The sequence below is a fragment of the Balearica regulorum genome, chromosome Z (genome assembly GCF_011004875.1).
Source record: "Balearica regulorum gibbericeps isolate bBalReg1 chromosome Z, bBalReg1.pri, whole genome shotgun sequence".
In the NCBI taxonomy this organism is placed as follows: domain Eukaryota; kingdom Metazoa; phylum Chordata; class Aves; order Gruiformes; family Gruidae; genus Balearica; species Balearica regulorum.
In genome coordinates, this window is record NC_046220.1 from 62,175,916 (window position 1) to 62,201,038 (window position 25,123).

The window sequence follows — 25,123 nt, forward strand, 5'->3', positions numbered from 1 at the left end:
GGATATTTGCCTTGAAAATTATTCAGAATGATATAGTTTTGTACCAGTGTGACTCCCTATCTAAAAAGCTGGAGGGAAAAATTAGTTTGTCACTGTCTTCATCTGAAAGAGGGGGGTTTTTTGTTTGTTTTGCTTTTTGTATTTGCAGTGTTGGGAAATAGAAAGAGATTCCATTTTACTAGTACTTTGTTCAAGTAATGGAGAATGACAAAATAGACAAATGGCAGGAGGGAATACAGATTTAGAAATGCATCAGATGGGAACGCAATGATTGACCTATGATAATTCAGGGATGGGGCTGAATCTGGCATCATCCTATGGCTTTTGATTTCCCTCCTTCCAGTCCAAGACAAAACGTCCCCTTATGGTTAAACACTGGGTAATAGTGAAAAAACATCTTTTTTTAAAATCCTTTTTGGGGAGAGTTTTCCAGAATGGAAAGGAGGAGGAAACCCTATCTGAATGACTGGAAATTAGGAGGACTAAATGATCAGGAAAATGTTTCTAACAAAGCAAATGTTATTTTCATGCAATATGATTTCTGAATATATATGGGCAGGCAATTACCCAATTTATTATAGGCCACTGCATATTGGATGGCAGCTACTGAACTCTTGGCTTCAACACATTTGGATAGAGCAGTACCTTAATTCTTCTTCCACTTTCTGTTAATGGGAAGAACAGCAGCTGGGATGAACATTTGCTGTGGGCAGAGTGTAGATTGCATTAAGGATCAAACATTTAAGCAGAACATTTCAAGAGGGATGCAGAACCCATTTAGATTTCAGCTGTGAACGTGTTCAATCTTGTTTAAAACTGAGCCTCTTAGAATGCCTCCGCAAAAGCTGAGGAATACTAGAAATTAAGCTTGCATTTACCTTTGAAGCAAAAGGTCATAAGAACACAGTAAGAATATATCCTTATTTGTTTATGTTGACAAATACTTGGTGTAATTTTAGAATTTTAGTATGTGTAGCTATGGTACTGTACATCCCAGAGTTTGAAAGTGAGTCTTATATCCTCTCATGGATATGGAGTTTTGACAGATTTTCCCAACTTTTATTAGACCAGTAATGAGCTCCTAGAGACTTTTTTTTTTTTTTTTTTAAAGCAATATTCATGAGACACACGTTTGAATCAAAACTCTGGAAAAAAGTAAAAGCAGAACAACACTGCACATTTTTGAAGGTAGAAGTTTAAATTGTGGAGCTGAATATTGCAGCTGCAGTTATAATGAGCCTAACCCCCAAATCCTTAACAAATTTGGAATCTAGGTCTGAATTATCTTGATAACTTTGTTGCAGATACTTGATTAGTCCCCATGTAATAGTTTCCTCAGTTTATCATGGCTTCAATTGTACCTGCAGTCTGGGAATTTTACTGCCTGGCAGTTGTAGCAGCAGGTTTTTGTTCAGTAGTCCTGGTGGATTTGACTGCCATGAATTTGTCTAATCACACTTCAGTATTCACAGCTTCCAAGGTCAAAGAATTTCACAGTTCACCTATGTATTATCTGTATTCATTTGTTTTAAATCAACCACCTGTTAAGTTTGTATGATGCCCTTGGACCTTATGTTCTGAGGAGCAGTAATCAAATTTTCTGTTTGCCTTCTCTGTGTCTTTCAGAAGTGGTTGTACCTATGACAACTCTTCATCAGCCTCTTTTCCAAACAAAAGCACCCTAGCCTAGCTATCTCCCCTCTCAGTGAAGCTACTCCACACCTTCAACCATCTTCGTTGTCCTACCTGGCACCTTTGCTAGTTTTTTTATCTGCTTTTCTAGATGAAGGAGACCACAACCATATGTAGTCTAAGATTTCCACTGTCTTTGAAACAGCTGAATTGCTTACTGATTTATGAACTGATCTTCTTTGAGTTGGGTACTATATAAATGTTTTCTCACAGATTCAGGTTTGATAAGGCAACAGACCGAGTTGTGAATTTCCACTGCCGAGCTGAGAAAAAGAAGTATGGGACTTCTTAATGATTGTGCTTATGGTGCAAGCTGATACTGCAGCAGTGACTTGTCCTATGTGCCTATCTACACACAGACAGAAACCCCTGAGCAGCTTTATACATTGCACTTCTAGAAGAGGAAATGTACACCTCCCTTTGCCCTTACCACTAACGAAAAAAACACTTCCTCCTGCCCCCTCCCAGCTATCTCCACAATAAACCAGAGACAGAAAAACTTGAACCTTCCTGATTCAGGTGACCACTATCTTTTCACCAGCCCCTGTGAATTTGCTCTCATATCAACTCTTTGCCCCATCCTAAAAGTGACTGCTGATGACCAGGTAAGCCAAGCATCTGATCAGACTGCCAATTTGCCCTCTCCCACCTGCCCCTCCACCCATTTTTTAGGCAGGGAGGTGAATATGCAGAAGAACATTAAAAAAAGAAATCCCTCCCTGTGAGAACAATATTTAAACAAAGTTTATAGCTCAGATTCAATGGACAAAGACCTCAAGAAACTCAGGCATCTGTAAGAACAGTCAAGCTCTTTAATTTGGAAATACAAATTCTATTTTCCATTGCAAATATCTTTCAGGTATACCAGGTGCATGCAGTCAGGTACACAAGGGGAAGAGGTTTCTATGGCATTAGAACAAAAGCACTCCATGGGAGTTTGTGGCAACAAAATTAAAAGAGACTGATAATTTACACTTCTTCACTTACAAATGAAGTATCATCAGTGTTAGATAAATTACTGAAAAGTTGTCAAATAAATTGCCTAGTGGATATGATCACCATTTTGCTGGTTGAACAGCATTTGAAGTCAAATAACCTCCAAGAGGGATTATTGGAATGAAGTTTTAATGTGACTCTTCTTCTACTGAACTTTCTTTAATGAATATCCTTGGTGTAATTCTATCACCCACTCAGGATTTTTGCACTTTGATGCAAATAATAGGAGAAAAATTTCTCCTTTGCCAGACCATGCATGTCTTCAAGGCTAAGAGGCCTGACCAGTCATTTCTGTTCAGTTACATTTTAAAATGTTGGTAAAGAAAGCAGAATGCATTTTAAAATATTTTAGCTCAGCAAGTAGGCAGGGCTAATCACTTTTTAACAGTAAAAATAGTAACCTGAATGGCAGCCAAATCTATCTATAGGGAATGAAGATAATGAAGGGGAGATTCTTGTGCTGGGATTAGACGGGAGTCAGTGAACCTAAAGAAATTTTTGGCACATGCAGCCCTGTCATGTGTATTTGTCCATTTCTAGTTCACATGAGTTTGTGCTGAGATTGGAGTAGTCTGGAGGGAAGGGGTTTGAAACGAAGACCCAAGGGTCTTTTCTGTCTTGGAGCTTCCAATCAGTTAACAGTTAGTTACACTGTGGTACATTTTTAGAGCCATAAATGCTTCTAACACATTCATTGGTCTTTTTGTTGCTGCTGTGTTCAAATGTTCGTGTTTCTCCTCCAAAAGACTAGGCAGTATTGAGCTTTTCAGTAAAAATGAGCCAAATCAAAATTGAGGATCTAAAATACCTTTGATTTCTGGGTGGATAAAGTGCAGTTATGGAAACATCAGTCCAGTCTGGTTTTCTGTCACACTCAGAACTGGCTGGGTTTGGTTTCCTGTTCTATTTTTAAGTTATATCTGTTCAAAGCAGAAAGTTTGTTATTTCTACAATTGCATGAGAAACCTCCCAGACTTTGGTCCTTTAGAATCCAAAGCCAGACTCACATTGCAGACCAATTAGGCCTTAAATGTGAGTATTGATCTAAAAGTAGTTCCGATCTAGATGTCACTTCTTGAGCTATAATACTCAGTAAAGAACCGAGAAATCAAACTGCTGAGAGAAAAACACCACCACCTTTATAGCTATAAAATTACCTGTCTCAGCCTAAGCTTGCTTAGTTTTCAAGAAGCTTGAGGCTTCATGCTGTACACCTGGAGTCACTATTGAAGCAGGGATGTGAATTCAGTCTTCCGTTGTCTCTGGTGAGAGCCATAATGACTGGGCATTATAATAGTTTTCTTTATACAAATGAACATTTTTATTTATATGGAGTAAAACCACCAGTGGATTGAAGTTAACTCTTTGGTCTGGTGGGAAAAGCATTCACCTAGCATGCCTCATCTCTCACTTCAGCCACTGGTCACTGGAGACTTTCCTAGACCTCACATATGCTAAGTGACTACCAGCATGGTCAATGTTGACTAACAGGCTATATTAGATGGAAAATGGAATCCTGCTTTTAATTTTGAATATTGAAAAAGTTCTGCTAAATCCATAACCCATGTAAGGGTTTTACATCAAACAAGTGAGGGTATTTAATGAGAATTGTCCTTGCAGAACTATTCTTGATCAACTCTAGTATGTGCATGCTGAGCCTCACGTTCCTAGTCTCTTTAAAGGTCCATGACTAGATTAATTTCTAGGCAAGGACAACATCTTGTTGCTGAGTGGGCCATTTATCTGACACAGGAATGTGGCCTTGGATTATCAAATGCATCATCACTAACAAATACATCAATAACTTTAATTTGATAAAGATGCTGGGCTGGAACATTTCACCCTTAATGACCTGCAGAGCAAAATTAAAAAGATAAGTAAATCTGAAGTTTAAGAAGACTATGTGAATAGAAAAGCTAGTCATTAACAATCTCGTCATATTTCTCTGTCTTGTCCCTTCCTCTTGTATTCAAGTAGATCTCCCAGGAAATTGGTGCACTCAAAATGGGTAGCTAAGGAAAATATTGGAAGAAAAACTTTCAATTTGGAAGAAAAAATATTGGAAGAAAAACTTCCAGTGTGGTCCCTCTTACTAAAAGTGAGACAGTTCTCAAAGCTCCAGAGTCAGGTCTGCTTCAGAAGCCACAGAGGTAAAAGTGTAGAGAGACTTCCGATGTGAAGTATCTGCTGGGACTGTTAGCCACATGTACTCATTATTTTTCTCAAGGGGAGCCTGCAGTCAGCTATTTCAGCTTCAAGACTGTACAAAGTAGAGCTAACATTGAAAAAAAAAATTAGAAAAAACCCAGCTGCCTAACTTGTGCCAATGCTTTTTGTAAGCTAAAAAGCTTTGAAGATGACAGCTCAAAGAAAACATACATGTTGAACTGGGCGTGGACATGCCATGTGACATGTAGTCAAGGCCTACATATGCATTATCAGATATGGAAGCAGTTTCTTTGAGTTTCTGAGATCAGGCATGTTCCTCAGGTATGTCCTGATTTCATACCAGGGCATAAGCTAGCCACCACCTTCCCATGCAGCCCCATCTCCATAGAAAACAATCCAGATGTGTGGGTGGGAGCAGCTTTGGCCTCCTTCAGCTGGTTCCCCTGTCAGTGGCTGGAATATTAAGATTTGATGACAGTGAAAAAGGCCACAGTCTTTCTTTTTTGACTGGAGATGAATCCAGCAAATCTGATCTAGAAATCATAGATACATACAATAAGGATGGGATGCAGTGACAGAGCTGTTGTAGACTCACTTTCCAAGCTCCAGAGCATCTTTTCTGGAAAACTCCTACAGCAGTCTTTTTCAGTTGTGCAGTGTGTTTACTGAGGCATTGACATAGATTTCTCAGGCTTCTCAAGACACTTTTCACTAATTTTATACCCTTTTCAAGGGATAAATGAATTTTAAAAATGGGAGGAGCCTGGCAATTTGAAATGAGGACTATTCATTGGCGTAATCTGGCTAAGAAGCTGAATACATTCTCAATTAGTCAGCTTGTCTTCAGACCTGAGGCCACGTTATTAGTTATATTCAGTTAAGAAATGCCAGGTAAGCCCAGGTATGCCCACAGGTATTGTAGTGACAGTGTCTGATGTATAGACATGCTGAGGGAGCGTGTGCATTCACATTGCTACAGATGTTCTGAAAATAAGGGGTGGAAACCTGTTGATTTAATTGCCACAGCTACCTTCCTGGATTCCCCAGTAAAAGGAGTTTTCTTGAATCATCTTAGTAGAGGATGTTGTCTTCTGCATGTGACACCAAAAAGAAGATTCTTGTGAAAAAAATTCCTACCAAGACTTTAATAGCAATCTCTTTCCCTTTCCCTCTGCTCCCTTCCTCTGCAGATGGCTGTTTTGAGCCAGCATTACCCAGGAGCTGTCACATGCAGCTAGCCAGAAGACCGCACACGCACCGAAGTGACTCACACTACTGGAGGAGGGCTTGGGTCCAGCCTCTGGCTGCACCCTGCTGGAAGCCCATGTGGCCCAGCCAGATAAGAGGCATTTTCTCCACTGGAGAACTGTGGACAAGACCTTACTCATTTGTGCCTGCCAAGATTACAGCTGGGAATGAGCAGACTACAACAAGATTTCAGTTTTAGTAACACTGTTATCGATAATGAAGATCAAGACATTTTGAAACATCATCATCATCATTTAATTGTGTGTATTTGTATACCAGTTGGCAGTTAGCTTTTTTTTTTTTTTTATCAGTTTGTCCTCTCATCCTCTCTGAAATACTCATAGCCCTGCAGGAGAGTAGTTGTGCACATTTATCCACCTGCTAGGCCAGTCTGTCTTCGCATAGGAGCATTATTCTTTTGTCTGGAAACCTACAGTGCTTACCATAAAGAGGTGCAATGCCGTTAACCCATTCTGAGGATCTTATTCACATATCCTGAGGACTCCTGGTGCTCAAGGGTTGTTTGACAGTCCATGGCTTTCTTGTTTACATTGCCTGTTATCAGTAGAGCAACAGCTGTTTGCATAACAGCTTCTCCTCTTTCATCTCAAGTCTCCTAAAGCTTCTCTCCAAAATGTTGTTCCTGCCTTCGACCCTTCACTGCATCTGCTCTAGCCGCTGAGGCTATGTAAAGCCAGACCTCCCATTTCACTGGACAGGGAAACTCCACATGCAGTCAGCAGAGCATTCTTACTGAAAGGTTTGGTTTAACTGGGGTAGGTATGCATACACTCCCGTACTGAAAAAATACTGTAGGGCCTGCGACCTTCTTGAATTTTCCATGTAGCAGATGCATGGGAAATTTCACACAGCTCTCCTGCCCTGAGGTAGAGCTCAGTCTGGCTGGGAGGTAATTTGACTGAAGTCCTTCCTATCTTAGTTTTATTGTCACAATAAAATGTGTTCTTGGCTATGGATCAGCCGGCAGGAAAGTCAAATTCCATTAAGTTTCCCCTGGATAAGGAAATACAGATGCAGTGACTAAAAAACTGATCTCACTTGGAAAAACCAGAAGCATCTTCTTCATCCATGTCTTTTCAGCTGACCACGTGGCTGGCAAGAGACCACATTATTCCCCAAAAGACAAGTCTATGGCTTTCACATAGGCCATTGGAAGGCACCAATAAGCCAGGCCTGAGGCAGTGCTAGATTTTGCTCTGGTGCAGGCAGAGAAGCTGGCAGTATCCTGCGGTTACTGCTTATTCACATTCGTCTGCATTACAGGTGCAAGGAGGATACGGCCCAGCATCTTTTGAATGTGTCTGCCACCTTCAGAATTATTATGAAAGACCTAAAATCTATAAACCAACTGAACTTCCTGCCCCAAATTAATTGTCCCACATCATTACACCTAAGAACAGAAGACGTCGCAGCTGGTACTGGAAAGATTAAAACTGAACTGCCTATCAGCAGGGAAGAGACTGCATTTGTCTAACCTTAGCCACCTTAAAGCTGCTCGTCTAGCGTAAACCATTTGCCTGGGCTCCCCCTCCAGTCAATGGAGTGACTCCAGAGCATGATTCACCGCATCCTAAGAATAGTGCTTGAGGTAGGTGGGGTGAATCACCCTGGGGAATTGCCTGGCTCTCCGTGAAAAGAGCTTTGCCAGATAGCTTTGATGACAAGCCTTTCTTTTAGGTGCTTAAAATTAGATGAGATTAATCTCACCTCAAAATATTCAACCTCACTGTTTTCCTGAAACAGGGAAGAGCTGCAAATTGCATAAGCCTGCAAACAGCCACTGTTTTATATGGCAGCCTTTACCCACAGAGTAATAATCCTGCCTGGATTTCACATGGAAAGAGAAAGGCATCTGAGGCCCCAGTCCCATCACGGCGCAGTCTGCGTCCTTGCCCAGAGGGTGCGAGGCTGTTCTCTTCACCTCTGCCCCCTGGCATGGCATGGCTGCCTCCAGCTCTGGCAGCTGCTGGATTTGCGTTCATCTTCTATTACCACGTCATGTTCTTTTAGGTCTCTGCTCCCATTCAGCCTCGCAGCATACAAGCTGCTAAAAGTTACTATACCCACCTTTTAGATAGGTAAAGGTGATGCCTCATTCCCCGGGGTGCAGAGACAGGCCTGAGGGCACACGAAAGCATGCATCAGCATGGAGCACTGTGGAGGGTACTGGACAGGCAGGTGTGATGGACCACCCCGACACACAAACAGCCACGCAATTCCCTGCAGGGAGGTCACCAAATGTTGACTCTTGGTGTGTCTGTTTCACCCAACACCCCGTGGACAAACCTGCTGAAGGACTTTGGGTGGTTGCAACATCTGGAAAAAAAAAAAAAAAAAGAAAAAAAAGAGAAGGATTAATCCAGCAACCTTCACAGAACATTTGTTTTACACCAAGCACAAGATTTGTGGAAAAATAAACCATACCATGTAGGAAATACACATTTAGAGAGGAAGAGCTCTCAGGTATAAATTAATTATCAGTCTCTCAGGCTACAGTCTTCCAATGAGTTAGGAATACCAGGCATATGACAGTGAAATCTTCATCCAAGTTAACTATATTCATGCCCGGTTTTGTCACTATTGTTTGTTCAAAGACCTGAGGATGGCAAGTTTTAGATCCTTTTGTGTGTTACCTGTTAAATTTTCTTCTCCCAGAAATATTTAAACATGTTTAAATCAGTGGCCTAAACTCCTCCATTTTTAGGATGCAAAGATAATTTCTTAATAGAGGAAAGAAAGGTGCAACAAGAGGTGTCCTTGTAATGCCGTGGATAAAACCCTCCTTTTTCAAAGAATTGTCAGGACGTTTCTGGTTATCTGATTGCTGTTCAGAGGTTAAAGTGCTGGTACCTGCAAAGATTATCCAAAGTTTGAACAGTGGCTGATCAATTAATACCTGTTTACCCAGAAGGTCCCTACAGAGTTTCTATTTTTGGTAGTCTAGGTATTTGAGGACATAGGTCCTCGAACGGATTAAAAAGACACCAGAACCACATGCTCAGCAGCACTCCCACAGCTTATGTTTTTTGTTGTTTCAGAGGTGTTAGGAAAGGCCTTTTGTACAGCCCATGTCTGTCGGGAAGCATGTCTGACCCCACTCCCCTGCATGCCGTCCTACAGGGAAAGCAGAACTGCTTATTTTTAGCTGTCTTTCCAGCAAGGGACACTGGCAGGACCTCACCATTTCCCATTTCCTGTTTCCACCCTCTAAATGAGGGTCCCTCTGGGGTGTTGGGCACCGGGGGTAAACGTTAGGTGTATCCTAAGCATAATCATCTCAAAGGGTCCCTGTGCAAACAAGAGAGGCTCTTCACTGTGGCATAAGGGAGGGCCATCTCCGTGGGAGGCCATTATGAGCCACAAGAGGTGGCCTGGCACCTCAGCAGGGCTGTGTCCTTGCCCCCGCCATTTTGTGCCTGGCTGCCCTCACCGCGGCCATGGGAGTGCCTGTTTGTCCACGCAGAGCCCTCCACAGGCACCCATTTGGGCTCTGCCGGCCCCCCTGCTCGGCCTGTTTGCTTTACAGGGACCTCTGCCTGCCAAAGCCACCCTTGCTGACCCACTAGCTGATCAGCACCGGCCTGTGATTAACAGTGGACCAGCTCGGTTGGCTTAAGGAAGCTCCCCCTAGGCAGCAGGGAAGCTGGGGTGCCGGGGGAGACGGTGGAGGCTGAAGTCTGCCACTTGTCCCTTCAGGGAAGCCCAGAGAAAGCAACAGTGAGAAGTTTTAAAACCTTCTCTTCCCTTTTTGGCTTTGCAGCTCAAAGGGATTTGTATGAAGTTACTTGCACACGACTTCACACAGGTCAAGCGGCTAGGGGAGAAAAAAAAACCAAACCCCACAACAAGCATTCCCAAGCCTTTAAAAATATCACATCCACTTGTAGCTGCACAAAGATAGATTTAAGCAGTTTTTCACATTCCCTATGAAAAATGACCATCAAGCCTTAGCAAAAAGCAGAGAGGGAAAGTGGGGATGTGTTTGTCTGCAGATAGCAAAAATGGAATGACTTTTTGCAAACTGTTTTTCCAGTCTGCCAAGAGTGATTTCTATACAATGTATAATACATGCAAGAAATCTGCTGGTCCATAGATTTCTGCAGTTTATGATCAGCCAGTCATAATTTCTCTCAATAGCTGATGATGGACAATGTGTGATTCATGACCTAGCTAACCTTAATTTTAAGTGTTGAACGGCTGCAGAAGAGTTTGTGTTGCTCAACATTGGTTCAGGGAGCAGGAATGAGATAAACTCGGCATCTATTTAAAAGAATCAGCTTACTGAGAAAAACTGCAACAGATACATTCATTGGAGATCTACCCCCACTTTCTATTAAGTGGGCTAAAAATATGACAATAGCCTTTAATCTGCATTTCTTGTAAGAACCTCTAAGGGCAAGTGACAATGTGATTATTAATAATTATTTCAAGCCTATGCTAACCGAGTATTATGTGGCGACTGCGAGCAAAATATGCGCAGATTTTTGGAATGGACCTTGCACAGAATGGGAATAGGAATCTCTTTCTGCTTCCAGACTGTCTTCCCTGGAGGACCTTTTCTCAGGCAAAATATGGATGGGCCTGAAAATGTCAGATACCACATACCAATAATGTGGGGAAGAAAACACAGCTCAGAATCAGTCTTGCCCAATCCCCCCCTTCCTTCCTCTCTTTTCATTCTCATGTTGGGTTTTCACAATTAAGTGCAGCCATGAAGCTGGTGAACGACTTCTAGCTACAAAGGCTGACATGCTGGCTTCATGGATATCAGTGACAAACCTCACACTGATTTCAGAAGAACCAGAACTTCATCTGCAATGTAAAAGGCAGATCACAGATCATGAATATTGTACTGCTTTTGCAAGAATGAGATGAACAGAACTGTCATTTTGTCACTGTTTGACACAAAACTATTTCGGAACTACTGAACTACTTCATTCAGTTCAATACATAAGATGGCTGTGAGCCAGCTGAAATTATTTGCTCCCTAGTTCCCTCTAATAACATGCACATTTGGGTCTCATTTTTAAAGTAGGCTACATACACACAGGAAGAGTCAAGGTAGACAGGTATCTCAGTCCCTACTGAAGCCTCAACAAGTGAAATGCAGTTTCAAAACAACCTTTATTCTGCTTAAAGACTTATTACAATTTTAAAAGCAACTTAAAAACAAGACACAGCTCCATCAACTCTACAGCTTTAACAAAGTTTCAAGGAGGCATGTTTTCATTATTGCCTTGTAAAGGCAATTTACAACCCACTTTACCCTCCACCTCCTCAAAGACCATGTTAAAACAAAGTAATCTTAATGTTTTAAAGACATTTAACAGAACAGAATTTTATTTTAAAAAACAAGAATAAAAAAAAAATAGCAGCATCTTGGGCAGCTAATGCAGTCTCATTAGGACAAGTGCAATGTAACATTACCAACTTCCACAGTCTAGTTCAGTCTTCAACTGCAGTAAATACAACATGATTCTACATAAAATGCATTTTGGAACCTTGTCCCATGGGAGGCATTGTGGTTCAAGCTGCCCATTTCTAAAGTGACCCTGAAAAGAAAAGATCAGGATTCACTTTCCCAACTTAATACATGCATAGCAAAAGCACTGTGTGAAAATCGGCACAAGTTTTCCCCATTAGAAGCATCTGAATATTTTCCCAAGCATTATTATTTCATTGCCAATTACAAGACAAAGCCATTTTTTTTCACTACAAAACAGTTGACACCAATAGAAAATCTGAAGATTTGGTTTTACAGATTGCTTGACAAGATTTCTTAGATAACTGAACCATACAGACAAGCTTTTTTTAAAGAAGGAAAATATCCAACAACACAGAAACTCAGTTTTCTAACTGTATTTGGAAACATGCTGCACCCACAAAGGTCTAGTGTGCACGTGTGTGCCTTTAAAGAAAGTTAATGATATCACTTACTGAATTCAGCAAAATGATGCTTGGTGAAAATGCAGCTATACTAGGATCTATTTATACAACATATGCATAAACATAGCAAGTGTGCACACATATGCACAGATAAGCATCCCCAAACCTGTAAGTTCAAATTTTAACTTAAGGAAATCAGAATCTCCTCTAGTTTTGAGTTTTGGTTCTCTGCATTACGTCTCATACCTTTAAAAGGCCTTCTGAAAGTGCTGCTGCAGTGCAGCGTAACTCAAAGATTTAAAATAAAACAAAAAAATCCCCAAACAACAACAACAACAACAACAAAAATTAATAACAAATCAAATCCCACCCTTGAATCATATTAGATGGAAAAACTACATGTCAACAGAAATACAGAAAAGCACCGTATTACTTCAGTTATCTCCATGTGCTTTTTTTTCTGTATATACTAGTCTGCTTGAGATCAAATCAAAACTGGAGTGAACAATATGGTACATTAAGGACAAACAACTCTGCAGTTAATAGGGCCTTCGGCAGGATGTAGCTCTGTGCATTAAGGAGGGAAATGCAGAGGCCACACAATACGAAGTACCAAAGAAAACCCACTCATGCCAATCTGAGGCCGTAAGTGATCCTTGCAAATTGCACAGACCCTCTGTAGGCAGAACTTCCCCTTAGGAAGGCCTAAGCACTCTTCCTCACAACACAGTGCTTATTTCTCATTGCTGCTTGTGCAAGAAAAGCAAGTGGCAAATCTGCACACACACAATTTTTCTCTGCTACAACCACACATGAAGAAAAGTTGTACAGCATGACAGGAAAAAACTATATCCCCTACTGGGCTGGGCATGATAAGGATATGGCCCATTGACATAGCAGAGGTTTTCTTAATATGAGGAAAATTAGATCCAAATGCCTTAACTGTGATAAAATTTCTTGACAAATGCTACGTGAAACATCAATTCAGATTACATATATTTTGCTTATAGAGAAAAAAATACAATTTTACTCTTAAAATACTTAACATTCAAAAATTAATATATGTCCAAAGAATATCTTGGATTGCTACAAGTGTTAAATTGTTGTATATTGAACTAATTTCTAACTTCAAGCCTGGTAGTACAACTGGCGTGCTAGAGTAACTGTTGGCGCTTTTCATAGTAAAAACCAGTTATCAGTTAACCAAATTTACATGGTCCTACAGGCCTGAAAAGAGTGTGGAATAAGGAAGGGAAGAAGACTAAAATTCTATTCTATAATTTTGTAAATGGTGACTATCCTGAAACATTAATGTTGGTTGATCTTGTTTCCTGATATAAATTCTAGTAAGAAAATACATCTACAGGAAAACAAAGACACTCCACCAAAAAAAAAGAGCACAAAGTCACAATAAAATCAAAAGCCTTACAGCCTCAGGAATGAAGGAATAATGTAAAAATTAGAAGATAATATAAAAGCTACTGGAGACTGGTTAATTTCTTCTTACTATTTCCAGTAGCTTAATAAGCACTGCATACTTTCAATTAAAACGCATATATTTCTAAAACAGAGTTCTTAGAAGAGAACTCCATGCGTCTTACTCTTTTGATTGTGTGTGCAAACTCCCTTTAATAGTAATGGGTCTTGCCTTTGCATCTTGGGGGAAGAATAAATTCATATGTTCACTTAGGCAAAACTTTTCCAAGATTTCTCTGAACTTCATTACTTTATCAATTTGCAATGTGTGAATTTCTTCAGTGGTCAGGACAATAATTAACCATTGCAAACCACCCACAGTGAATTGTCCTGGAATGCCTAATAAGTTTGCTCTAGTGGGTTCATGTATTTGTTGCCTTTAACTAAACCATAATTTTGTAAGTCTCTGGTGCCTGAAATTACAGAAGTGTTCACTTTGATACTGCCTCAGCCTACAATCTTACAAAAATAAATCCAAATATGATAGCCTAATCAGTTTCAAAACAGATTATTTTCCAGTCTTAATTAGCTCTACATTGTATCCAAATGTTCTCAGTAAAGGTGGGAGCTTTTTTTTTTTCACAATACAAAAAACAAACCTAAGCAACAGATTAGAGAAACTTCCTTCATATGAAATGAAAATATCTTTAAATGCTGACAAAAATTCTGCCACAGTAGATCAAGAAGTCATTTATTTACTGTGAAGAGTGGATTCATTCTGAAATCCAAACTATCCACCCCAGTAGACAAATTTTCTGTTTTTTCTGTAACCACTATCAGAGAAGGATACAAGATTTTTTGTCTTCCAAATACAAAGACAAACATGATATAAGTTCAAAATGCTTCAAGAAGCAAACATACCATGGTACCGTATTCTGAAGATCTCTCTGAAACAATATTGTTGGACTCAGTGATATTTTGTAATGTTCTTATATTTTTTATTGAATAAAGCAGCTTTGAAGCTTATCAGGCACTGCCCAACAAAATAATTAGGCAAAAAAATTTATGAACATTTTGAACTTTGAGCTAGAAGCTCAATATTCTATACAAAGAAAATTGTGAAATATTTCATAGTTTTAGTTCTGAAGCCAACTCTTGCTGGCTTCCTGTACATTTAAAAAAAACCAACCAACCAACAAAATGAATGATAAAAAATAATCATCAGGAAAAATATTCACAGGCAAAAGAAAGAAAGAAAAAAGAAGACAAGGAAACAAGAAAGAAAAACAAGCTTAACCTGTAGATATGCTTGAGAGAAGACTACAGCCTAAAGAAAATTCAGTATTGCATAGCACAGTCTAAGAATTCAGCTTTCAGCAAACAGAAAGGGGAAAAGAGAAGCAGTTTGGTATTGATAGTTTCCATCAATGATAGTTAGTCATCCAATGCTATGTACATTATTATATACTGTATGACATTAAAAATCCTGTTTTCTTCAGTCTTAAATATATTCTTAAAACAGGATTTTTAAATGTCTAAACAAAACACTTCCTGGCACTTTGCTATAACAATGACTCTGAACAACATACTGTAACTGAAGTCCTTTTAAAGTGTCCCTTAGAAATGAAAGTGCCATTCTGCTACATATCATTCACCAGAAACCAAAATATCCACAATGCTGTGTGTCTGGATCCACTGAGTGCAGCAACACCAAATCCAAGCCAGGTCGTGACCACGAAATTCCAGTAACTGAATGACAAAGACCTCTTACACCTTGTGTCTGGAGAACCCAATGTTCTAGCTGGTAAAGCTTCAGAAGTGGTCGTAAACAAGCACCATGGTTAAAGGCCTCTATGTCCCTGCACGGAGATCAGGTTAGGATTTCTCCCTCTCATGTTTTTCTTAATTAGAAAAAAAAGAAAGCATTTCAGATTAGACACATATGTTCACAGCTAAATACTGTGATCTCTCCCACCGCAGTTGTGAAGAAAAGCTCTAGTCCCATCTGAAGACAGATAGCTTTGATACTGCAGCTCAAATTCTTGAGTAAGACTGAAAGCAGCCTTTTCTCTCCAGAGGCCTCAATGTTGTCATATCTTTTCTTTAGAAAAAAAACAAATAACCCAGAGTATTAAGATCTTCATCGCCTCTGCTGTGCGTATACTGGGTAGGCTAGTGTGACATTGAGAGAGTCATTGTGCTGCACGAGTGATGTGTGTTGATAATGTAGCACCAGTTCTTTGAGCGAGTTGTACAAGTTATATGGCTCTGCAAATCCGTACCCGGTAGGTGTTTTGTTTATCACACAGTGCTTTACTTCTCCATCCACCCTAAAGAGGAAAAAAAACAACCAGTTTTTAGTTTGTCAGTTCAGAAAAGTTAAGCTAGAAAATAAGGTATTGGCAATAAATCTTAAGATGCTAGCCACTACATAGAACCACTGTCTTCTGTGGTGGGATAATGGCAAAAAGCCTCAGTTTAACCCAGATTCCCAGATGCTGTGTTAGCTTAGGGAAGCAGGAGAGAGGCAGGACTTAGCAGCTGCACATAAAGAAGTGCATCCATGCTTTGGTTTCCCTTCTACTGTGTGAGGCTCATCTGCGGAGTGGCACAGGCTTGAGCTGTGTAGGGAATGGAGCAGCAGTAAGGATGGCCTCAGGACTACTTGGTTTGCTTTTAAGACCAATGGGATCCATGCATATGCAAGTGTTTATTTGCCTCTGGCTCAAGGTAGGTGCCTCAAATGTTGGTTACATCATTCACAATTTAGGATACGTACACCACAGAGCAGGCGTAGCAGCCTTGTTTGCTGCTCTCTCGAACAAGGAATGTTCCATCTCGCTTTCCCCGCAGCAGATTTTCAGCTTGGCTTCTATTGATATTGCCCACATTCCATGTTCTCTCATCATGATGGGGCAAGTCCTCATCATCTTCTACCATAGAGTATTGGCTGTTGAAATAGGACAAAATGTGTTTGTGAAACACATGGCAGAGCAAAATCCACTAATTAAGTAGTCCCCATTTCATACTATTTGAGAAAAAAAAAAAAAGTCAGTGGTTAGTAGGATACCTCCCTGGTAAAACTAGGGATGTACACCATGCAATACTGCACCGTTTAAACCACTGAATAAAAATAAAATATAAGTTCTGGTTCTTGTTTCTTTATAAAACACTCATGTAAATCTGAAGACAGATATAAAAGGATGCTGTCTTATCTTTCAGAATCTGCTGCGAGCACTTCAGTACTTCTACCGTTGCTCACTGTTTTGGTAAATAGCAAGCCCAATGAAATCAATACCCTGAGTCAGCTTCATTTCCAAAGATGAGAACACTTGGTCAGCAGTGAAAAATCATGCAATGTATCAACTACGGCTGCTGCTTGGGAAAGCTATAAGCAGTTGTACAGGTAGGCAGATTAATTATTTATAAGGGAGATGGCTTTGTGGAAAGGGTGGAATAGTAGAGTGCTCGCTCTTCTTGTAACCAGATTATGAGAAAAGCATATAATATAGGGTCTTCTCTACCAAACCAGCCACCAACTATAAAGCTGATTCACACTTACAGAGAACCATCTAAGCTAAAGCCCCCCATGAAAGACGATGTCTCTGGTTCAGCTGTATGGACACCACTTTGATATTCTGCAGTACCAGAGCTCCACGCTCCCCCAACAGCCTGCACTGGTGGGCCCTGCTTCTCCTGCTCAGCTTGCAATCAGTCTGTGTTTGGCTAATGTATTTATTCTCTCTGTAATAGGTTTTTAATCAGTTTTCCTTGGTCTAAGAAAACTTGACTTCTCACTCATCCACAGTTGTGTCTTTCTGAAGATTCTCACGCTGGTCTACAGAAATCAGCAATCTCTCACAGAATTCAATTTTTCAGAAGGAAGAAGGGCTCTTTTGTTTCAGATGACACTGTCTCTAGGTCCCTTATCCCATGGTAGTCCTAGTCCTGCATGATATTCAAATGCATTAAGCAGTAGCTCTATTTTCAACCAACACCTAGAGAAAGCGATCCCTGGTTTTCCTGCTGCTCATTATATTGATTTTTTTCCGCATTACAACTTTCTTCCTAAAGTCATATTCTGAAAGTTTAATTCAGTGCTCAGTAGAAACCTGAGCACCTACCAGACTCACTGGCAAGGAGAGTCACAGAGTGAGAGAAAAGGAAGATTTTCTTTAAACAGTTTCACTTGCCGTTTTGATGCTACATTAAAACTATGGCCTGGCACTGTTCTTTGTCTACCGCTTAAGTGATGGGAGTACAACTGAAAACAGGTGCCTACATATCCTCCATCATATCATCTTTGAGCTGTGCTAACACTGAGTGAACAACATGGCTTTAAAACGTGTATGCCATTTTTATCTCCTGCTTCTACCAGCGCAGCCACAGCAGAGATCCAAAATTTCCAGGATAACAGTAGGAGACTCAATAAGCCAAGCCAAATTAAAATAGATGTGGACAAGGCTAGAATGTAAATCCACAAAAGATTTATTGTCAGTTTGGTGCTTTTGCTATATATTCAGCCAGGCAGTGTAAAAGGCATACACAGGAAACTACATAGGCAGAAAATGTTGATACAAATATTACTCAGACAACTTTGTTTTTCTATTTGTTCATTCTTCACTGTTACTACACTTTTGATATTATTTTGTGGCTTGCTTGTGTTTCAATTTGGTCTACATTCACTCCACCCAGGTGCTTTTTGCTTTTTTCCCAGGAATCAAGTGAAACGTATTCATAAGCCAAGCCTCTGTCAGAACCTATAGTAAACTGAATTGCTGAAATAACAGAATGCAATCCTGCCATTTCCCAGAAAAATTAACCAGACCACAAAACCAGAGAAGGACTACTCTTCAGCATATACAATTTTATCATCTGCAATAGCAATGTGATATACTGATATGGGTACCGCTATACTAGATAGCACCATAGTACCAACGTTTGAAATTTGGAAAAAAGCCTGCTCATGCCTGAGAGACCTTCTGAACAATTTATCTATCCATACGGCATCTCTGTAAGATCTATGTTTTGCTGGTAAGTACAAAGACACAGGTTAAATTCTAGTACTTTGCTATAGCAATTTCATTATTCAGTTCTCTGAATAATGGAGAGTAGGGTGTGAGACAGAGTCCTTTCTAATACTTGCATGATGTAGGCTGTCATGTGTTAATGCCATGTGTGCATTATTATTGGAGACCTAGGCTTGAGACTTCTTCTGTGTGGTCCAGGAATTAAATGTTTTTTCTCACTTTTGCATAAGATGATTTGAAATACCAGAAAGATTTAAATCTTTTAATACTCACTCTTCTGTATTTTCATTTCCGAGCCATTCATTTAGCTTCTTTTGCCGAACACCTTTTTGAGTCAGCCACCTGGACAATAATTGCAAATAAAATTGTTAGTCACAGAAGTTGGATACCAATAAAAAAAATTAAAAAAATTTTTTTAATTTATACTCATACTCACATCAAGTATTGATCTCTTGTCTTCCTCAGCTGTATGAGGTCTGGCTTAATGCTGTTCATACGCTTGTCTATCTCTCTATATTCAGCTGCTTGCTTCTTTAAATCCTCTTCTAATCTACGCCTGCTGTCCACAATTTCACTTATTCGAGATTTCAGTTTTTCATAGTTGTGCATAATTCTGAATGGAATAACGTGGTAGGTTACACTCTGATGATGTCTTATTCACAACTTTATAATCTGCTACTTAGCAGTGTAGACACGTAAGAGAACAGATTATTTCTCTAGATGTAGCTATACATGTTGCGAGTTCACATCTACCCCATGTAAGGCTTGCTTCGCTTACAACTGAACAACTTTAAACTTGCCATATTGCTTCAGTTTTCGTCAGATCTACACTTGGCATTGTTTCTTTCTTAAAAATCACACACTTTGAAAGGCAAATACAAATACTGACCTTTGTATTTCTTTTTCATTCCCTTCTCGTTTAAATTTTTCAATGTATTCCTTACTGTATCTTTCTTGTGTCTGGCACTGCTCTTCAAATATTTTTATTGTTTCATTAAATGCTTCAATAGCTGTTCTCTTCATTTGAATTTCCTGAAAGAAAATAATTGTTATTACAGTTGTTATCAGACAGAGGGGATGATTTATTGGCTTGTATCACAGAAACACTTCAGTATATTGTAACAGAAGACTCCAATATCCCTGTTCCAGAATGCATTCTGTCTGCAGAGCCTTATAACACAGAGAGAAGAGGCCTGTGCAAAAGGCTACCATGATGACATGTTACATGATAAGGTTTTCCAGGGAAAAAAAACCTGCTAGACAAAGAGCTAGCTACAATCTTTGTTTTGTATAAATAAGTTTTTTTGGTGATGATTAGAGCCTTATGGTAATGCGCTAGTTGCACTTCATACCAACTAATGACCTTAAAGGCAAATATGGCTTTCTGAAATAAAACTGGACAGGTCTCAACAAGTCATCTAGTCCATCTCCTGTCCCTGCATAGTTAGTCAATATATACGTCTTTTAAGTCATTAGTTCAAGTTGCCTGCACCTGTCTTCAATTATTTTTAGGTGTATTTCCTGCACATTTTAAGTAGCCTTGAATCTGGGTGTGTAAAACAACACTAAGTCACTGGCACTTCAAGACTTGGCTAGTAATCAATTAAGTTTAAAGAAGGATAGAGGCAGCTTTTCAGTATCTTCACAAGTCATCTCTCTACTCTGTACAGATGAAACTAGACCCTTCAAACACTAGTAATAAAATATAATGCTTCCCTGCAAATGTGTCTTGAAAACCATAACTCAGCTTGATGAGGTCAGTACGCAGAAGTGTTGGTAAATCAAGATAGTTCTGTGCTTGCTTTGGATGCAGGTGTCAGACTTGGGCCCAGAGTGGCTTAGGTTACAGGTGGTGACTGTTCAAACATGAGTAAGCGATTCTACTATACCGAGGAAGCACATCAGATATGTTTCCTCTTTTGGGCAATGGTAGTGGTGGTGGAAGGGGATGGAGGAGTATGGCAGTATCAATTTACAATAATTTTCTTCTAAATCTGCTGAAGTCTTCCATTCTCCCTTTGGTTTCAAATCTAGCTCACCTGAGATGTTCTTGTATAGTCTTCATAGAGTCTGTCATATTCTCGGCTTTTTTCTTGGAACTGGGTATTATATTCATGTAATTTCTTTCCCACTGCTTCAATGCTATCCTCTTTCACAACTTGATCCTGGAATGATGAGCAGAAGGAAAGATATTCCGTAAAGAAACAATTACATTTCACAGATTTTCAGGATAAAACTGCTTAAAAATGCCTAGATAGTTACATGGTAAATGTGACTGCTCTTTCATCAATATGGAGATATAATAGACTATATGCATAATATGCAAATGAGAAATTCATGACAAAAAGCAATTTGGCATTGCTAGTGTTCAGCTTTGTACTGAAAATTATATATTTCATCATTAATGAGTGGAATATTTATTAACAGAAGTTTGTTTCTTAATAATATATCTGCAGTATTTAAAGTTTTAATTATTTATAGGCAAACTGTGGAGTTGGTTTTAAACAAAAATATGCTTTTTTATACCCACTTTATTTTTTCAAATATTAACAGAGCTGACATTCTTCATGATAAATGACTCCCCGGTCTGCAGTAATTTCTCTGTATTTAATTGAAACACAAAGAAAATAGACCAAATTACCTGCTGGTACTTTGACACTGGATAAAGTAATTTTACATCCAGTTTAGGATTATACTGGGCTAGAGATTCATTCCGGTAGTGGTTTATTAGCTCGACCACAGAGTTGAAAGTTAATGGGTCAGAAAAGCCATATTTTCCATCTCGATGAAATATTTTTATCAATTTGTTATTTCCTCCTTTCCTGCAAATAAAGTTTGTTGAAAAGTTAGGCATACTTCAAGTATCATTTCCTAATGACCACTGTATTTTAAATGTAATATTGCATTTTACTGTGAAGTTTTACAGACCTAGTGTAACTAATCTTACCTTAGCGTCAGTGTGTAGTCCCCATGCATTTTGGTTGAAGCATCTCGTACCAAAAAGGTACCATCAGCAGTGTCTCGAAGCTTCTCATTTACTTCTTCTCTAAAATGAAAGCAAAAGTAACCAATCATTTCGGCTACTTCTCACTCATTTATCCTCTCACTGTGGTCTAAATTCTTCTGCTTTAAAATAAGTGGTTTTTATATGCCTTCTTGATCTCCATATTAATAAATACAGTTATTTAAGAGCTTATTTAACATTGCTGAAGAACAACTGGGATATAAAAATGGTATATCCTATGTCCTCTCACTGCTGGACAAAATTATATTAATGCATAGGTCTTTCTGCTTGTTCATACAAGCCTGCACAATTGGAGCAGCCAGTGCTGGTCTAAGGTACCTATATATAGCACAGTTAGAAATGTTGCTAATATATGGCACTTGTTAGTCTGGCTTGTTAACTATTGTGCCTACAGTTGAGGGTCTGAATGAAAGGCAGGAAGAAAACATTTATTTGTGTTGTCCTTTCATGCTAGCATTTCATATAGCTGTCAAAGTAATAACAATCATTTCACATACTACATTCTAACTGACTGCCAGTAACTTTTTAGTCATATTTAGAATGAAACCAACCATAATATGTTTGCATTGGAAAATATCCCAAAAATGGCTCCTATAACTGTGATTTTTCTATACTTAAGCATAGTACATACACACAGAATAGCACAGCAAGAACAAAGCCAAGCACAAGAAATACATGTCTTGAGCTGATTTACCTTGAGATATCTCCCCAGTACCATTCAGCATCTTGTAGTGACATGTTGTTATTCATGCCGTTGTTAGTTACAGTATTAGGTTTTGGTGGCTTAGGAGGCAGTGCTGCAGATGAAAGGGGAAAAAAAAGTTGATTTTAACTCTCTCAAAATCTGAGCATATATTCCCTGAAATGGCACACTATTACATGAATGAGGAAACAAAAAAAGAATAGTTACAAAATAGAGATTTCCATTACTAACTGTCTTTAAAAGACATTAGAGGAATCAGGATATTTTACTGAAAACAATATAATTCAATAAGAAAGATGTACTGTTTCAAAAAAGTATGTTACTGTTGCAATAATATATTTTAGGCAAAATATAACAACCATACTCATCTCTCCCTGTGAGGAAAGCATCTGTGAAAGAAAAGATTTCTGAAGTTTGCTTTTACCTCTTCCACTCTCTTCAAGTGAATATAAATAATAAAACATGTAAAATGCCTTTTTTTTCCCCCCTCCTACATAATGATCTTAGAGGAATGTTACTGCTTCCTCACGTAGAAGCTGAATAATAAAAGATGCAAACCCAAAGCAATACCGTATATTTTAAGAAGAATTGGGTTTTTGTGATCCTCAGCATTCTGTGAGATGATCTGCCAAAAAAACACTTTAAGAAACCCATCTGTGACCCAAATATCCCTTGCGTTAATCTTAGTATTCTACAGAACAAACCGTGTTCCAAATGCCAGGACTGATTAAAACCACATCCCCCTTTTCTCAATGTCAAAGCTGCATACGTATAGCAGTGGGTGCCAGAGAAGATACTGCAGCACTCCTGACTTAGTAGCAAGGGGAACTACAATGGAATCAGGATTAAAAACCAACCCAGCACTTTTAGTTCTCCAGTAAGTGCATCATTCCTTACAATTGTCCCTGTCCTGTATATTATGACTGACTACAAAAGATGATGGTTTTAAAGTTACAGTGAATATCAAGATAGCATAATAATTTTATATGATGTGAAAAAATAATGCAATATCAGGTATTCAATTAATATTGATAGATTTTAAAATCTGTTTTTCCTCAAACAATCCAAACAGTGATTTGTAATCACTGTTTCAGGAAATAAAAGTGCTATTACAGCATCTCCTTTTAGTCAGTGTGGACTAGAAATAGCAAAAATAATAATAAAAGAAATACAAAATTTTTATGATACAATAGCAGAACTAGAATTACATCTGATAATAAAAACAGAAACAGGTCAAACCAGTAAAAATTCAATTAAGTAAGCAGACAGGTATTTCTACAGGTTATGATTCTAATTAGTATAGCCATGCACTAAACCACAATTTACTTCTAATTTATGAAAAAAAGGAAAAAGAAAAACTATTTGTATCAATGACAAAGTAAAGAAAGCCTACATCCACTACGAATTTTTCAGCAGCTATTGTAAAGACCAAAATGAATTAAGTCTTCCATAATAAGACTGCAGTTTTACCTGGTGGATCCATTTCTATGTAAAACATCAAGTCTGTGCCACAATTTATATCTGTCTTAGGATATTCTATATCCAGTTCTTCCATATTCCAAACAGTATTGTACATTTGTATGAGTTTCACTGAGTAAGCTCAGATACAAGAAAAGAGTCAGGCTCTCTTTGTAATGGTGTCTTGGAATTCATTTTAAAACCTATAAGGGGCTGCACTGTAACCTATTACATCATAATCCTCAGCCAATCATGTCAAAATAATGTCACCAGACCACTCCTGTTTCATCATTTTGTTCTACATTAATCTTAAAACAATTTCAGTTTCGGAAAGAATCTATGTTTAACAGAACCGCAATATAAACCTGGTATTACAAACAAAAGGAGCGAGTGGGCTCTCCTCGCCCGCATTCCCAGCTCATTTTCCTGACTTTGCAGCATGGTACAGTCCAATCCTGGCAGGATGACAAAAGGCTGATATGCTGCAGCACGTAGCTCTTACACACACGCGCACACAACACACGCACAGTCACACACAGGGCAGTTCCCTTTAGAAGTCGGTCAGTCACATCTCAGTTGCATACTGCTCGGATGCCTGAAGTTTACCATTCAAAAAGCTTTATAGGGTTTCTGGACCTACTGAACAGATTAAAGATGTGGAAGGGAAAAAAGCATGACTCTGTGTGTGTATCCATTGCACACCCATTTTACACATATGTACACACACAGACATAGGTATCTCCACATAATGAAATACAGATTATGTTTTTAAACTGTACAGATTTCTATTATTTCAATGGACACACAGGTCTGATATTCTTGAAATTATTATATAAAATGTGCTTACTGCAGAGATGTCTTCCCCCCCTTACAAAATACAATTCCACTTGATCTAGATTAAATAATTTTGAACTCTAAAAACCAAATATTGTACTTTTACATTCAGCAGAATAGCCTAAACCATGGAATAAAGTAAAAACTGAGCAAGATCTTGAAAAGTGATTTTGCTGAACATAAAAAGCCAGTCTGTCAGGATAAAACAAGATTTAGTCTGCCTTTTCACACTGTTTCTCTACCCTGTTCTCATTGAGATATTTATCAAGTTAATTGTTTTTAAAAGTAAGAGTCCCTTTGTCAGTGTCTCCCTCCTCACTTGATTTTACGTCATCAGTACCCCCCCACCATTTAGAAATATTCCTTCTTAATTCCCACCCCCCCTCCCCCCCTGCCCCATAGCTGACTGTAACTCTCTCAGACCTCTTGGAAGAAACACACACACAATAGACTATTAATTCCAGACCAGAATGCTATGTAAAGCAATGTGAATCCTTTATACTTGCTATAATCTATGGGGGCAGAAAACCAGATACCAAAAATAACCACAGCAAAGAGTAGCTGTAGCAACTATCCGGGACTACATCATAAGAAATCGTGGTGCAGCTTTAATGTGCTCTATCTCATAAATACTCATTAAAAAAT

General features: G+C 38.9%; 1 protein-coding gene across 4 annotated transcripts in view; it reads right to left on the reverse strand.

The window, feature by feature from the left end:
* Positions 1-11,231: 11,231 nt before the first annotated feature.
* Positions 11,232-25,123, reverse strand: part of PIK3R1 (phosphoinositide-3-kinase regulatory subunit 1) — a 61,407-nt gene continuing 47,515 nt past the window's right edge. For 3 of the 4 annotated variants that reach the window (XM_075741250.1, XM_075741251.1, XM_010301020.2), the window contains 9 exons: positions 22,178-22,280; positions 21,406-21,504; positions 21,100-21,280; positions 20,498-20,623; positions 19,348-19,490; positions 18,895-19,071; positions 18,732-18,800; positions 16,208-16,378; positions 11,232-15,758 (listed from right to left, as the gene is read on the reverse strand). In XM_075741250.1, the coding sequence (XP_075597365.1) occupies positions 15,569-15,758; positions 16,208-16,378; positions 18,732-18,800; positions 18,895-19,071; positions 19,348-19,490; positions 20,498-20,623; positions 21,100-21,280; positions 21,406-21,504; positions 22,178-22,280 (1,259 nt within the window). In that variant the 3' untranslated portion in view covers positions 11,232-15,568. Of the gene's footprint in view, positions 15,759-16,207; positions 16,379-18,731; positions 18,801-18,894; positions 19,072-19,347; positions 19,491-20,497; positions 20,624-21,099; positions 21,281-21,405; positions 21,505-22,177; positions 22,281-23,656; positions 23,824-25,123 lie in introns of those variants that run through there. The other variant, XM_010301019.2, reaches the window with a different exon arrangement.